The 17,639-nt window shown below is 37.3% G+C and overlaps 1 protein-coding gene across 5 annotated transcripts in view; it reads right to left on the bottom strand.

Moving 5' to 3' along the window:
• The window catches only part of NEK11 (NIMA related kinase 11), a 314,403-nt gene that overhangs the window by 212,799 nt on the left and 83,965 nt on the right, over positions 1-17,639 (bottom strand). For all 5 annotated transcript variants that reach the window (XM_017510167.2, XM_037731926.1, XM_037731928.1 and 2 more), the window contains 2 exons: positions 5,806-5,870; positions 4,681-4,807 (listed from right to left, as the gene is read on the bottom strand). In XM_017510167.2, the coding sequence (XP_017365656.1) occupies positions 4,681-4,807; positions 5,806-5,870 (192 nt within the window). The remainder of the gene's footprint in view (positions 1-4,680; positions 4,808-5,805; positions 5,871-17,639) is intronic.

The raw sequence follows: 17,639 nt of genomic DNA, 5'->3' as shown, positions 1-17,639 counted from the left end.
ACTCCTTTGGTCACCACTACTGGGAATGCACTGGTTCAGACTGGAAGCCAGCACAGCACCAGGTCTCACCCAAGGCCCCATGTAACCACTTCCTATTATCTATGTTTGCTCAAGGCCCTGGAGCTCTACAATCAGCAGACTATGAAGCCAGCCAGGTTTGTCTCCTTTCCTTGAGGGGTATGAGTTTCCTAGGTCCCAGGCAGATCCAGAGATGCTCTCCCAGAGCCAGGGACGGGAGTTAGAAGCCTTAGAAATCTGCATGGTGTTCTATTCTACTGTGGCTGTGCTGGCACTCAAAGCACATGGCACAGTCCTTCTCACTCTCCCCTTCCCCTTTCTATGTGCAGAGGAGCTTCACCCCATGGCCACCACCACTACAGGGAATACTCTCAAGCTACCACTGATGCTCAATTAAGGCCCAACGACTCCTCCTTCAGCTTGGTGAATACCACCAGGCCTGGAACTCACCCCTCAGGGTTGTGGGCTCCCTTCTGGACCACGGAAGGTCCAGAAATGCTATCCAAGAGCTAAGGCACAGAATCAGGGATCCCAAGATCTCACTTGGTCCTCTACACCACTGTGGCTGAGCTGGTACCTGATTTTTGGTTCCTATGAAGGTAATCCCTTTGTGTAGATAGTTGTAAAACTTGGTCTTCCTCAAAGGATAAATGTTTGAGGGGAAGGATACCACATTTTCCATGATGTGGTTATTATGAATTGCATGCCTATATCAAAACATTTCATGTACCCCATAAATATATATACCTACTGTATACCCACAAAAATTAAATATGTAACTTTTTTTAAACCTGGTGTTCCTAGGGAGGGGCATGATCGATGGGGCCCTTATTCACCCATTTTGTACTGCCCTCTTCCATCAATAAAAATTTAACAAGGATTTATTAGCTATGTTATGAGCCCTTTTAAAATTCATCAGGCCAAATTAGCACTATCTACAGAGTTTGTATCAATCATTTCATGCTGGTCATTAGAAAAATATATAAATGCTCATATACTTCACCTGACTGAAATGTTTTCTCACCCAAGCTTCTATTGGATGATAATACTGACACCAGTGCTTTTTCCCTAGGAAAGCACTCCCTGGTCAACAGTTTGCTTTGAACCCATTTAAGAACTTCCTAGGTCAGGGGCAAGTGAAAAAAAAAATGAATTCTTTTCCTCCAGAGTTTTCTTTACCAAGAAGCAGCCAATGACGCTGTTGGCTGCCAGCTACTAGATAGCCCCATTTTAGTTTCAGGAAATGCTGCCAAGTTGTACTGTAATTCTCCAAAAAATAGGCTGTTGTCCCCACCCCTTCCCTGTCCACCCTGGAAAGGTTCTGTGAGGATACTTTCTTGGTCCTGGCAGGTCAGGCAGGTGCTGGTTCTCCTCTATTTTCTACTACCCATAGCTAACCCTTGTCTGACACTTCTGTCCCAAGATCACTAAAGCCTAAGTCCAATATGGGGCATGAACTAGATTCATTCTTTGTCCCCTACCCAACCTACTTCTGCCCCACATCAGAAAAACCCTGAGAGCGTCACAGGACACTCTGATGATGCCAATATTCCTGCCACTGTTAACTTTACTTAAATCGTCCAAAAAATATGGGGCTACAAGATGAAAGAGCCATCTCGTTGGCTTCTCATAACAAAATAAATAAGGCCAAGAGTGAAATTTTGTTTTCTTTCTGTTTAATTGCAGTACCATTATTCAAATAATATTGTCCTTTATTTGTTTCTCCTACCAAAATAATATACTCTAACTATTCAAAGTTTAAATCAATTTAATAAGCTGGCCTAGGAATCCAGCTCATATTTGTATTCCTCCTGTGGGTATAAAAGTATTCAACAATTGCTTATACAATCAGCTGTGATCAAAGCATTGTCCTCGGTAAACCTAATTATCCTAACTTTGCAAATAACTTTTATAAACTTTTGGAACCCAACCCACTTTCAAGAGAAGGACTTCCTGTACTGAATGCTATAAATAAATGAAGCCAGAAAAGTTTAACAGATTGTGGAATGGGCAAACATTAACAGATGAAAACATAATCAGTATTAAGCCAATTCTCCTTTAAGCATTATAAATATATGTATAGCTAGCAGTGCTAAAACAAAACACCTGTCAATTATTCACAAATGTTTCCAATCCTAAAAAAAAATTCCACAATAAACAGATGCTACACACTAAGATTCACAGACAGGTTCTCAACCTCATTCAATCTAATTTTTCTAAGAGTGTCTTCGAAAAATTACTCCTTACACGTATGTATCTGCCACTATAATTAATAGTTCTCTCTTATTTTTTCTATTTTAGGTTTGGCAATAGAAATTTCATTACCAGATAAGCCCATTTTGATTCTGATACAACCAGTGTAATTACTACATCCACAATAAGGTGGTTATTAGGGGTCAGGATGATGAATCCTAAGCTTGTACTTGCTGAAAAGTTAATCTCTGCAAGGAGAGCTAACCTAATGCTCAGAGAAACACATTAAACTCCTGCATGTATCTATTTTGGAGGTTTCGGCTGTTTTGTTTTTTTTTTCTTGAGTCAGACATTTTTGTAATCCTAAAATACAGCAATACTGTCTGATATCCCATAACTATATATGTAATAGTAGTAGCAATTTTTTTAAAAAGAAATAACACTGACATAACTGAGACAAACACTCTATGCTTTCCTCTCCTCTCTGTGGGTTCTGCTGCCTCCATTTCCCAGGAGATAGTTATCTGATCTGGCAGGCAGATATAGATGCCTGTCAAAAGGATCCAGGTTTGTTACATATAATTCCCAAAACTTAAATGATAGGCTTTGTAAATTAACTTACTCATAATTCAAATGACATAACATCTTCCTGAGATACCATATAACCTTGAACTATAAAGAAATATATTTGAATCTATTTTAAAATGTCTATAATATTAATTTAAAAATTAAATGTGAAGAGATATACAGGTACATAATTGAAATTCAATCTGAAGCAAAGCCCAAATTTGATTTCTCACAATAGAGAAAGGGATTCCAAAAGAAGCAAGATTTCTCCTGATAGGCAGGAATCCTATCACTTTTGCTTTACATCACTTTTGCTTTGCCCAAGACTGTAATATCCTAAGGGATATTACAGTCTTGGGCAAATAGTAGATGCTCAATAACGCAAAATTTAAAGGAACTCATTAGTTATTCCTCTAAACATACCTTTGTGATGTTTGGTTTTGTCTGGTTTGGTTTTTCTTTTTCTTTTGGATGTGGTAGTTAAGGGGGTCAGGAGGAAAGAAGAGGGAAGACGATAGGTAAACTGGAAAAGACCTTCAGGGCAGAAGTAAGCCAATGATGAAAAAACCCAGTGAATAATTTAGAAATGAACGATTCTAAGACTGAATTGAAAGGACAAGATTCATGGGGAATTGCCATAGCCAGACCTAATCTTGACAATGTTTGCTCCCATTTGGTAGGCATAAGAACAAAGAACAGATAACGGCCCTCGTGAAAATCCTAAGCCATACCCCCTGTTGTGGTTCACTTTTCCCTAACCAGAGAAAATGTAATTTTCTACTTTGTCTTCTTTAGAAGAATGAAGTGAACACATCTTTCACACTGCTTGTCTTTGTTTTTTTTGGTTTGTTTTTTTTTTGAGACAGAGTTTCATTCTTGTTGCCCAGGCTGGAGTGCAATGGCACGATCTTGGCTCACCGCAACTCCGCCTCCTGGGTTCAAGCGATTCTCCTGCCTCGGCCTCTCGAGTAGCTGGGACTACAGGTGTGTGCCACCATGCCCAGCTAATTTTTGTATTTTTTTTAGTAGAGACGGGGTTTCACCATGTTGGCCAGTGTGGTCTCGATCTCTTGACCTCATGATCTGCCCACCACAGCCCCCCAAAGTGTTGGGATTACAGGTGTGAGCCACCGTGCCCAGCCTACACTGTTTTTCTTTGAAAGCTCAGAACTATTTGTTGATTTGCATATAATAATTATTTACTTAATTAACAAGCCCTCAGCTAGATTGTTCTTTCAACACTTAACAAGCAGAAAATTATATAATAAGATTCCTCTTCAAAGGAAAAGAAATAGGTTCTGTCACTTACACTAGGACATACTGAACACAATTTTCTGCATGGCTTCTGCAGTGAGATTTCACCTGGTTCCATAACAAGCAAGGAGAAATTCCTCTGACATAAGAGCTCAGAGAAACTGAGACATCTCAGATCATTTATCACTGAAAATCTAGAAATTTTAAAAGTTTATCCTTAAAACCAGTATCTCTAGTAAAATTCTTAAAAGTAACCAAAAAAACATAGAAACGCTGTACATTCTCCACAGAGATTGAAGTTAACCTTAAAATAGAATAAGTATGGTAATTAGGGTTACAAATACTTTAATAGGTTAACAGAAATACATATAAATTTAATGCCTATGGTACCTTAAGAGCTTTTCCTTGTAATTCAAGAACTAAAAATCCAAAACCAACCAATTAATCAATGAATAAAGTGAATTTTTGAAGCTAGTTTAGTGAAATATATCAAGTTCTAAATGCAAAAGACCTTCTTTTACTCTGGTCACAGAATGATTCATGTCAAACGGATAAAGGAAATGTATGGAGTAAGTAAATGAGCTGAAAGACAAAATGTACCATTCTTTCAGGGCAGCAGATGAAGAATCTAGCCCACAGCCCACTCACCAGATGTCCGACTTTGTGTCATAGCCTTGGTGTTTCAGAGCCTCAGGACTCATATAATGGGGAGTTCCAGTTAAAGTTGTGGCCAGGTCACAGGATCCCATTAGGAGTCGAGAAACTCCAAAATCTCCTTGAAATAATAATTAATTCTTATGAATACTTTAAGCCAACAAAAAATTAGCCCTGGAAATTAACAACTGAATGAGTGCCTAAAGTGACCATTTTATTATGCAATGGTTTATACCATTTTAACAGGAAAGAAAAGTAATACATCTTAAATTATACAATGCTGGTAAATACCTTTAAAACATAAGTTTTACAGGAGAAGGAAGACTTGAGCCAGAAAAGTGAATTATGTAAGCTAAAATTCTTTATTTCTGGAATTACGGGAAACTAGAAAACTTGATATAAAATCTGTTTCAAGTCTGAATAATGGCAAACAGAATAATTCTGGAAAAACTGAATAAGATGATATACAATTTCACCTGAGGGGAGAAGAATTTGTTCTTAAATTTACAATAAAGGAGAGTTTAAAAGAAAAGATCCGAGACTATTCAAGAACACGACTATAAAAATTTGAATCCGCTTCTTTACACCTGCCTAACTAGTTGCATGCTTTTATTCCTTTATTCCTTCCTTCCCCAAGAACACCCCACCATGATTAGACGATCTAGTAGCTGTTATAAGGAGAGGTACAGTTCTGAAGAACTAAAGGTTAATAAAGCCATTATATCAACATTTTAATTATCTATGATAACTCCTTATTGCTTGTGATGAAATAATATAAATAAGAAACCTGTAATAATTAATCAAACCAGTAAATGATTCTTAAAACCTTGTCAAGTACCTGGCATGATGCAGGGAACTCAACATATACTTGAAAAGCTATCAAATATGTAGTAAATTTGTATATTTCAATTTATATCAGATATTGAGAAACAAAATAATTAGGTTTTGTTGGGCCCATCAGGTAAGAAACCTGAGAATTTAGTGTTTGTTTCAGCAGCATGCATACTTAAAATATTGAGGAATTTAAATAAACCAGTGATTACTCTAACACTTCTGTGTACCATTTACTTCAATTTGAGATGACAAAATCTAAAATATACACATTTTTAAAAATCTTACCAATTTTAAGTAGATTATTTTTCAGAAATACATTCTTTGATTTTAAGTCTCGATGAAGTATCCTCCTACAAAAGGGAAAAAAGATAGACAACTTCATGCAGAATATAACATTTTAAATCTGCATGTAAATAACATTGTTGCATATAATTTACACATAAATATATACACCCATAGATATATCTTTCAATGTTTAACAGCTACAAAGTCACAACACTTTCCAGTTTCCCTGAGGAAACAGAAGTTTTAAAATAAAGATTTTAAAGGGCTGGGAACATGTAGTTAGAAGAAGGGTGATATGCTTTCAATTATTTTAATAGGCCATATTTTATTATGTTTTTGTAAAATAATCTACACAGTGTTATATCCAGTAACCATTTCCTCAATAGATAGACCAGTTTGTAATCTATTATACCCAAATGTCCAAGTTTTGTATACTTGTGAAAATAATAATGTTGTTGATAATATTTAAGAATAGGTAACATTGGCTGGGCGTGGTGGTTCATGCCTGTAATCCCAGCACTTTGGGAGGCCATGGCGGGTGGATCAAGAGGTCAAGAGCTCAAGACCAACCTGGCCAAGATGGTGAAACCCCATCTCTACTAAAAAAAAAAAGTAAATTAGTTGGGCATGGAGGCTGAGGCAGGAGAATAGCTTGAACCTGGAGGCAGATGTTGCAGTGAGCCAAGATTGTGCCACTGCACTCCAGCCTGGGTACAGAGTGAGACTCATCTCAAAAAAAAAAAAAAAAAAAAAAAGTAACATTTATTAAATCTTACTATAAGCCAGTAATGTAAATTATATCAGTTAAGACCTTTATTTTATGGAATTACGAAGAACTAGAAAACTTGAAAATCTTTACATAAAAAACTAAGATGCTAAATAAAGTATACAAATAATAATCTTCACATATGCACAGTTAAGCTCACATAAAAATGAGAAAAATTCCCTGGGAATTATTCAAAAAGAAAGTTAAAATAATTCTAGGCTATAAAATACACCTCAACAAATTTGAAAGAAGAGAAACCTTCTGCTCTCATATCAAAATGAAATCACATTAGAAATTAATAACAGAAAGATAACTGGAAAATCCATCCCATAATATGTGAATATAAAGCTATATACTTCTCAATAACAAAAAAGAAATCTCAAGAGAAATTTTAAAATATTTTGAACTGAATGAAAATAAAAACACACTTTAACAAAATTTGTACAATATTAGCAAAAGCAGTGCTTACAGGGAAATTTATGGCACTGAATGTATATGTTAGAAAAAAAGAAAGAACTAAAATCAGTTATCTAAGCTTCCATCATAGAAAACTAGAAAAGAAAACAAATCCAAAGTAAGGAGAAATAGTACAGCGGAAATAATAAAATTGAAAACAAGAAACCAATTGAGAATATCAATAAAAACAAAATATGGATCTTCAAAAAGATCAATAAAATCAACAAGTCTCTAGCCTGGCTAACTAAAATAAAAAGATAGAAGACAAAAACTATTAAAGTCAAAAATGAAAGAAAGGACATCACTACAGATTCTGTGGACATTGAAAGAATAAAAAAGCAACAGTATGAACAATCTATAATAACAAATTTGATAACCTAGATTAAAAGAACCAATTCCTTCAAAGTCACAAGCTACAAAAAAACCACACAAGAAGAAATAGGCAATCAGAATAGGCCCATATTCATTAAATAAATTGAATCCATAATTAATACATTTCCAAATAAAAAAACACCAGGCCCAGATGGGTTCACTGGTGAATTCCGCCAAATACTGAAGGAAGAAATTACACCAAATATTTATAATCTATTTCAGAAAATAGAAGCAGAGGAAATACTTTCTAACTCATTTTAAGATTTCAGCATCATCCTAATGTTAAAGCCAAACAAAAACATTAGATGCAAAAATCCTCAATAAAATATTAGCAAATCAAATCCAACATTGTAGGCCAGGCACAGTGGCTCATTCCTGTGGTCTAAGCACTTTGAAAGCCTGAGGTGGGCAAATCACCTGATGTCAGGAGTTCAAGAACAGCCTGGAGAACATGGCAAAACCCTGTCTCTACTAAAAATACAAAAATTAGCTGGGCATGGGGCACATGCCTATAATCCCAGCTACTAGGGAGGCTGAGGCAGGGGAATTGCTTGAACCTGGGAGACAGAGGTAACAGTGAGCCAAGATCACCCCACTGCATTCCAGCCTGGATGACAGAGCGAGATGCAGTTTCAAAAAAAAAAAAAAAAAATCCAACATTGTGTCAAGAGAATTATATACCACAACCAAGTGGGATTTATACTAGGTATGCAAGGCTGGTTCAACATTTGAAAGTCAATTGATGTAATCCATCATATCAACAGACCAAAGAAGAAAAATCACATGAAAATGTCAATAGATGCAGAAAAAGCAATTGACAAAATCCAATACCCATTCATGATAATAACTTTGATAAACTAGAAATGGAGAGTATTTATCACAAACCTACAGTTAACATCACACTTTACGGTGAGAACTCTGAAGCTTTTCTGCTGAGATCAGAAACAAGGCAAAAATGTCCCCTCTAATCATTTCTTTTCCACATTATACTGAAAGTTCTAGCTAATTAATTAAAACAAGAAAAAAGTGTAAACAGTATAGAGAAATGCAAATCAAAACCACATTGAGATACTATCTCACACCAGTTAGAATGGCAATCATTAAAAAATCTGGAGACAACAGATGCTGGAGAGGATGTAGAGAAACAGGAACACTTTTACACTGTTGGTAGGAGTGTAAATTAGTTCAACCATTGTGGAAGACAGTGTGGCGATTCCTCAAGGACCTAGAAATAGAAACCCATTTGATCCAGCAATCCCATTACTGGGTATATATTCAAAGGATTATAAATCATTCTATTATAAAGACACATGCACATGTATGTTCACTGTGGCACTGTTTACAGCAGCAAAGACCTGGAACCAACCCAAATGCCCATCGATGATAGACTGGACAAGGAAAATGTGGCACATATACACCATGGAATACTATATAGCCATAAAAAATGATGAGTTCATGTCCTCTGTAGGGACATGGATGAATCTGGAAACCATCATTCTCAGCAAACTGACACAAGAACAGAAAATCAAACACCACATGTTCTCACTCATAGGTGGGTGTTGAACAATGAGAACACATGGACACAGGGAGGGGAGCATCACACACTGGGGTCTGTTGTAGAGGAAGAGGGGAGGGACAGTGGGGGGTAGGGAGGTTGGGGAGGGATAACAGGGAGAGAAATGCCAGATATAGGTGACAGGGGGATGGAGGCAGCAAACCACATTGCCATGTATGTACCTATGCAACAATGCCGCATGTTTTGCACGTGTACCCCAGACCCTAACGCGCAATAAAATATAAGAAAAAAAAAGAACAACAAAAAATATCATAGAGATGGGAAAAGAAAAAACATTCTCTCTGTTCACAGATGACATTATCACCTAAGTAGAAAATCCAAAAGAATCAATTAAGAAAACCTCCTAGAACTAACAAGCAATTATAGCAATATTACAGAACACAAGGTTGATATACAAAAATCAATTGCTTTCCTATATACCAGCAACTAACAAGTAGAATTTGAAATTTAAAACAAAATATATTTGCATTAGTACCCCAAAAATGAAACACTTAGGTATAAATCCAATAAAATATATACAAGATCTATATGAGGAAAACTACACAATTCTGATGAAAAAAAAATCATAAAACGAAATAAATGGAAAAATAATCCATCTTCATGGATAGACAGACTCAATATTGTCAAGACATGGATTCTTTCCAAATTCATCAATAGATACAATGCAACCCCAATCAAAATCCCAGGAAGTTATTTTGTGGACATTGGTAAACAGATTCTAAAATTTGTATGGAAAGGCAAAAGATCCATAATAGTAACACAATGTTGAAAAAGAACAATGATTTTGGAGGACTGATACTATCTGATGTCAAGACTTTCTATGAAGTACAATAATTAAGACAGTATGGTATTATGGAGGAAAAAAAGACAGATCGATAAAACAGAATAGAGAGCCCAGAAACAAAACTGCAGAAATACAGTCAACTGATCTTTGACAAAGAAGCAAAGGCCATGCAATGGAACAAAAACAGTCTTTTCAACAAATGGTGCTGGAACAACTGGGCATTCACATACAATGGATGAATCTAGACACAGACCCTACATCCTTTGCAAAAATGAATCACAGGCCTAAAAAATGTAAAATGTAAAACTGTAAAACTGCTATAAAATGATATGTAAGAAAGTCTAGATGATTTTGAGTTTGGTGATGACTTTTTAAATATAACACCAAAGGCACAATCCATGAAAGAACTGATGAGCTAGAATTTATTAAAATGAAAAATTTCTGCTCTGCAAGAAAACACTGTCAAAAAAGTTAAAAACTATGTCCACACAAAAACCTGTGCAATGAAGTTTATAGCAGCTTTATTCATAATTGTCAAAACTTGAAAGCAATAAAAATCTCCTTCAGTAGATAAATGATTAAATAAAATGCTTGAGCCACATTTCTATTAATATCGTCTCTTCCTCCTCACAATTTTTTACTCACAGTAGATGCTCAATAAATGCATGTTGGTTTTTAAAACATTATCCTTGGTACAAAGATGAATACTATCTAGTGGGACTCATTCATTAATCTTAAAGGCAATTACTAAGTGCCAACTAGATTCTATGTGCTATACTACATAATGTGAGAGAGATAAAAATTCATGAGACAGGGTTATGTATCTCATAATGCTTACACTCAGACTAGAGAGATTTTTTTTTAAGTACATAAGCAACTGTAAGAGATGGCAGAAGCGAAACCTAACCATTGTCACCTTACTAAGAAATTATTTATAATTGTAAACAATTACCAATAAAGACATTCACCTGGTCTTAAGGAAACATCTCTCTCAGTAAATGATCACTCTCAGATATATGCCCACCCAATTAATAATACTATTATTAATTAAAATCAGAAATATCAATTATAAAAATAATTTTTACCACTAGAATTAATGATAATACAAGTGTAATAATGTTGCCTTTGTAAAGTGTTCAGATACAGGTATTGATCGACTTACGACCTATGCAACTTACGGCCATTCGACTTTACGACCACAATTGCTAGCCACGACTGCTTCACGTATGGCAGCGCAAACATTGCCCAGCTGGGCATACGACAGTGCAGACCAGCTTCCGGCAGCACTACCATCTCCGCGTGCACCATTTCAACTGTACATATAGCCTACTCAACTTACGACCAAATCGTGTTACGACCGGTCTGCCGGTCCCAATCGTGGTCGTAAGTCGAGCACTAGCTGTATCAACCATCCAGCTTTATTCAACTACCGAATAAAGCTCCAAATTCTAAGACATATTTAAAAGAAAAGTCACTCATAAAGTTCAAATCATTTACTTTATAGGACTCAAATAGGCACAAACTCAACTGGGCCTATAAAATCAGCATATAAAGTGAAGAACTGGACAAGATAGTGGGAATTTCTTCTAATTCAGATAATCTTTAGCCTCTGTGTTTCAAAGAGTAGAGGGAAAAGGGAAGAACAAAACTAAACAATGCAACACTAGGCCACCTCATCTTGAGGTCAGTAACCCCAGAAGCTATAATCCCAAGCACTATATTCCTATTTTTTAACTTTTAGGCCCAATCTGGAGATGAGAAAATCAAGGCCTAGAAAGGCCAAATAACTTGCCCAATATTGTATAGCCTATTAGTACAAACTTAGATCTGTTTGACTCTATAAACCACTATTCTCATGTAGGTCTGTTAATCTATAAAAACTTTGCTATTTAATCACTATTTTCTACTGCCTTCTTACATTCCCACAATACCTAGACTCGTGCTGTACGTGAGTATGTTGCTAACTTCTTACTGATCTAAAAAGAGAACAACAGTATTTACTAAGAGTGTTAAATGAAATCTGGCCTTCTCCGTGCCCACTCTTGGGGTCCTCTTGGTATGGCAGGAACTGTTAAATGCCTACCCAATAGCCATTCTCCTCCTCTTCTCCCTTGACATCAGAACCCCATGAGCCTCTGGGGAGCCTCAGCCCTCCTCAGAGCTGTTAGGTAAAGGAAGTGGGGGGAATAGGGAGTGAATGTGGCAGGGAAATATAATTGCTAAGTTAGATACAAAACTGGTTAGTGCCTAACAAGGCCATAAACCATAATCACCAGGGATATAGCCCTGGTGATCACAGTAGAAACTATTTGCATCACTACTGGACAAAAATTTTCAAGTGTGCTTCTGCCTCCACAGAGTTATAAAGTAGCCCAGATAATAGAAAGTTAAGTCTAGCACTGCAATGAAAAAATATCCAGTAATATATTTTGTCTCTTCCATGTTTTTTGAAATTTTTCTAACACCAATGAGATATAAGAGAAGTCTGCTGGAATCTTGTAGGAAATATTTCCCTACTCATATAAAAGACAAAAAAAGGGAGGCGTGACATGCCATATGTCTCTTTTGCCTTTTCTGGAGTTTGGTTACTGTTGTATGAAGGCGGGATACGTGGTCGTGTTACAGCCATCCTGGCAACCACAAGAGGACAAGCCTGACTATGAAAGCCAACCACACTGAGAATGGTGGGATAAAGAGAAAGAACTAGAACCCAGAGAATATTGATAAGCCACCCAAGTTAACCAACTCTAGAACAACTCACTTTGGAGACTTCTGGTTAGGCAAGGTAATAAATTTTCTCTACTGTTTAAGCTGCTTCTGTTATTTGTAATTAAGAGCATCTATAATTGATCAGTTGGTTCTAAAGCTATTGATCCTAGGAAGTCAAAGAGAACAAGGGTTTAGGATTTGGAATAGTGAGCTAGGGAGCCTACCAGAAACTTGGTGCTGTAACTATGGAATAAGTAAAACAGTCCAAAGAACCTCAGCTGATGTCCTAGACTAGACAAATAGAAGATGAATTACAAATAATAATACATTGATAGCCTTCTATAAATACATAAATTAGTAAATCAACAGTAGATACTTTAAGAATAAGGCATACAATATGTTAGAAAGCAGTTATGAGAGGTAAGTAGCTGGCACTGTGGTAATGGAACAATAAATTCTATGCAACAAACCAGGTATCAAGCTATTTGCTAAGTATCTATTGAAAAATCATAACTGGCCGGGCACAGTGGCTCATGCCCGTAATCCCAGAACTTCGGGAGGCCGAGGTAGGCAGATCACAAGGTCAGGAGTTCAAAACAAGCCTGGCCAGCATGGTAAAGCCCCATCTCCATTAAAAATACAAAAATTAGCTGGGCATGGTGGCATACGCCTATAATCCCAGCTCCTTGGGAGGCTGAGGCAGAAGAATCGCTTGAACCTGGGAAGCAGAAGTTGCAGTGAGCCAAGATGGCACCACTGCACTCCAGCCTGAATGACAGATCAAGACTCCATCTCAGAAAAAAAAAAAAAAAGAAAGAAAATCGTAATTTACTGGCTTTGTGGTTACAATAAGCCAAAATGGGCCAGTATAATTTTGTCCTATGCTTGGCTAATATCCATTCCTTTGAAGTATATGAAAATGAAATCCAAGAAATAATAAGGTAACAGGCAACACAGACAGTTTACATAAAATCGTTCTTCTAAAAAGCTCAACACAGTTCTCCATCTATTATCTCATGTGCACCATACCATATCTGTTCGTGTGGTACGTCCCTCTCATTTCTATGTTTCATGATACCCAAGTGATCTGGTTAAGATTTGCTGACAGTTTGTGGTTCGAATTCATGCCAAAAATCCCATCTCCATCTCCCCATCGGTTTATTCTTCCCCAGCCTCCAGAGCCAATGCTAAGTGAAGAACAGTCTGTGGAGGTACAGAGAGCAGGCATTTCTCAGGTCTCCAGCCCAAGGTAGAACTGTGGAGAAGGTATGGACAATTTCCTTCACCTCCCCTTAAACCCTTATATCAGGGTGGATCACAGACTCTTCTTGCCAAAGGTGCTGGCACAGCCAATGGCTCTTTTGTGACGCACAACCTAGGCAACTCCTGTTACTGGTCTCTGTCATGTGGCCCCTGTCCCAAGTGCTGAGGCACCTGCCTTTCTTCATCTGTCTCATGTCCCCTCACTAACACAATGAGTCCTTTATGTTATAAGTCAGAAGCAGGGTCAGGTCTTCCTCGAACTATTGTCCACTGCCAGCACATCAGCACTGTGCCTACACCTGGTTCAGGGGTGAGGTTGCCTTGAAAAAGTGACTGCAGGATATCCTCAAGCTGTGAGGACCAGGAGAAAGCAGGAATCTCCAGTAACACCAGACACAACTTCTCTCTGCTTTTCCATCTTCAAATCTGGGGTAGGACACCTCCTTCCACAGTCATATTTACTGACTTGAAAATCTAAGTCTGCCTCTTCCCTGGAAGCCTCACTACATTAAAAATGAGTTCTTAACACTACCTTTCAGGGAACATTTTAGCCACTCTACCACAATATCTCACCTAGCTGGCTGGGAAATGTGTGGGCAGTGAGGTGATGAGGAAGCCATCTCGGAGTAAGTGCCCCAGCCCTGTTCTCTCCTTCACTGGGAAAGCACCAAAATCAGCAAGGCCTTGAGACCACCAGCAGGTGGGCCTTCTGCAGAGAGGCTGCTCTGTCCTTTACCTTAAGAAATTGATGTTAACTGAACTCCATGCTCAGAACAGGAATGGGTTTCAGTGCAACATTCTCAAGATAGCTTTTAGTGAACTGCGAATATTCTCAACTTTTAATATCATTATTTATGTGTTTATGCCATATGTTACAGATTTAGAGTAACATATAAATAAATCAAACTACAATAAGTACAGGAAAGCTCCAAAGGAGTGAACAGATTCTTCATTTTTTCTGTAACTTCATTCTTCTTAGCGGTTCCAGAGTCTTCATTATCTCCTCTGCGGCTACACTGTATTAGTCTGGGTTTTCCAGAGAAACTAATGATAAATGATCTATTATGAAGAATTGGCTCACAAATTAGGGAGGCTGAGAAGCCTCATAATCTGCTGTCTACAAGCTGGAGACCTAGGAAAGCCAGAGGTGTAATTCAGTCCCAAAGGACTGAGAACCAGGGGAGCCCATGGTGTAAATCCCAGTCTCAGGGTAGGAGAAGATGAGTTATCTAGCTCAAGTAATAAGGCAGGAACACGGGGGCAAATTCCTCCTTCCTCGGTCTTTTGTTCCATTCAAGCCATCAAGGGAATGGATGATGCCTGCCCACACCGGGGAGGGCAATCTACTTTACTGAGTCCACAGATTCAAATGCTAATCTCACAGAACCATCTCCAAAGATACACCTGGAACAATGTTTAATTCTGGACATCTACTGCCCAGTCAAGTCAACATACAAAATCAACCATCACATATATAAACTAAAATTTTTGCAATGCATTTGTAACAAGCCATAATCTCTTCACATGTATTGCTTCCAGGGTAATCTTCTTAACTCATGTGTAAGCCAATTTATGTAATTTTCAAAATATATTTTAATATATACTGTAGATCATACATGGAGAAAACTAGAATAATGCTTTGTAGACAAGCCTATATATATCTTCTGTAATTTGAAAGATTTCAGTTTGAAGCTGAGTGAAACACTGTAGTGGACTTATTCTTGTTCCCAAGTATTCACAATTATTACTCCTTGCAGTGAGTGAAGAAGCATCCCCGCCCCTCGGACATTAGGAGTGGCCATGTGACTTCTCTAGAGGTCAATGGCATGTAAGCAGACTGGATGATTGTCTTGTCTGAGCAAAAGCTTTAAGAGCCCTTAAGGGTTTCTGCTCTCTTGCTTTTCTCTCCACCATGAGTAAAGTTTGTCCCAGATAAGGGCTGCTCCTTCAGTTTGGGTACTGGAATGAAGACATGTAGAGCAGACTTGCAGATGACCCATATCTGTCAATATGCAACATGAGCAAGAAATGATTGCTGATGTAAGCCACTGACATTGGAGTTTTGTTAATGCAGCATGACTCCCTTCAGCAAAAACATGTTTTAGTGCTACATTCTCAAAGTAGCTTTCAGTGAACTGTGAACAGTCTTGGCTTTTTTACGTCATTATTTATAAACGTTTATGCCATATGCTAAAAAATCATTCTTTTGGATTCAAAATGTTTTAAAATCAGATAATTAAGATAAATAAGTTTATTTTCTGAAGGAAACATTTTTCATACTAAATTAAATGTTAAAAACCAATAGAAGTGAAACATAGATCATACATTTACAATCAGGAATAATATAACTGCTCCATTTAAAAACCACTCTAAAATTAGATCAAAATTAAGACACCTTCCTCCTTCTTCTCACTCCAAATTCCCAGAAATACAAGAAATTTTTCAAGAGGAAATTTGTAATAGTGCTAGAAAACAAAAGTTATATTTAAGCAAGTTTGCTTTTTTTTTTTTTTCCAAAAAGTTAGGAAGGAATGCAGGAAGAGAAACCCAAAACCTACAACACTATTGGAAGAGTCTGCTTCCGTATCCCTCTTCCCACAGCAGCCACTAGTTTGATAATACATTCTGCACAGTTTTTCTGGCTTCTCCTTCTCACTCTTCCCACTCACTGGCTTCTGCTTTCTAAGATTAACTCCTAAAACATCTATTTGTACCCTAGTCTTTGTTTCAGGGCTCTGATATTGTAGGAACCCAAACAAAGTCAAGCCCTGATGGTTCCCCAAGATCCAGGGCCTCACTTCTGACTTCCTTCTCTCATTCTCATTCTTTCTCTCTCTTCCCTCTCCCTCTCCTTCTCTCTCCATATTCTTACCCAGCATATTCACAATTAAACTCATCACCGCTGTTTCAAACCTGTCTTTCTAACTTCTCATTCATCCAGGAACAAAACCTCAGGTTCATCTTTGACTTTCTATCACATCTCACAGATCCACTTAATTTCAAGTCCAGTCATTTCAACTTACTGAGTTCATTCTCATCCTTCCTCATTCTACCTACCTCTGCCAGCTTGGTTTAGGTCTCACAATCTCATGCATGGATATTATGAAAGGTTACTGACTGATAACCCAAGCTACCTTCTCTCCTTGGTATAATTTGTCATCTAACCTTCCTGAAGCAAGCTCTGGCAATATTATATAACTCCACTCAAAAAGCTCTTGTGGAATTCAATGTCTATGCTCCAAAATAAAGCCCTCTTGACCTCAGCCTATCTTTGCCAACAACTTTATTCATTACTTCAAGAGCCTTCCCAATAGAGCCACTCACCATTCTCTCTACAAGTTTCATGTTTTCCCACCTCTGCCTGTGCTCTGTTCCCTATACCTGGAAAGCTCTGACCCATTTTTCATCTTACTCAAAACCTACCTTGTGTCAAGTGCTACTTCTTCCAAGAAGAAGTCTTCAATGATTCCCCAAATAAAAACACTATCTCTCTTCTGATCTCCTATAACACTTAAATTGTACTTTTCTTGGAACTTTTATCACTTGTTTTAAACTAGAGTATAACTTACATTAAAATGTAAAAATCTTAGATTTGATGATGCTTTACATATATATCAACATATATCCCACTCTTGTAATCCTCCATCCAGACTAAGATATAAAACATTTCTAGCATCCAGAAGGTTTCTTGTGCCCTTCCAGTCAAAGCCCCTTTCCAAGAGTAATCTCTATTCTGACTCACCTCAGATTCGTTTTACCTGGTTTTGAACTTCATATAAATGCAGTCATGTAGTACATACTCTTTTGCATCTGGCTTCTTTCATCCTACCTATGACCTCTGAGATTCACCCAGGTCATGCTGATTATTAATTGTCTGTTGTTTTTAAATAATAGAATAGTAATTTTAA

The sequence above is a fragment of the Cebus imitator genome, unplaced genomic scaffold (genome assembly GCF_001604975.1).
Source record: "Cebus imitator isolate Cc_AM_T3 unplaced genomic scaffold, Cebus_imitator-1.0 Scaffold432, whole genome shotgun sequence".
In the NCBI taxonomy this organism is placed as follows: domain Eukaryota; kingdom Metazoa; phylum Chordata; class Mammalia; order Primates; family Cebidae; genus Cebus; species Cebus imitator.
Note: the sequence above shows the minus strand (reverse complement) of the source record. Positions and strands in the feature narration are given on the sequence as shown.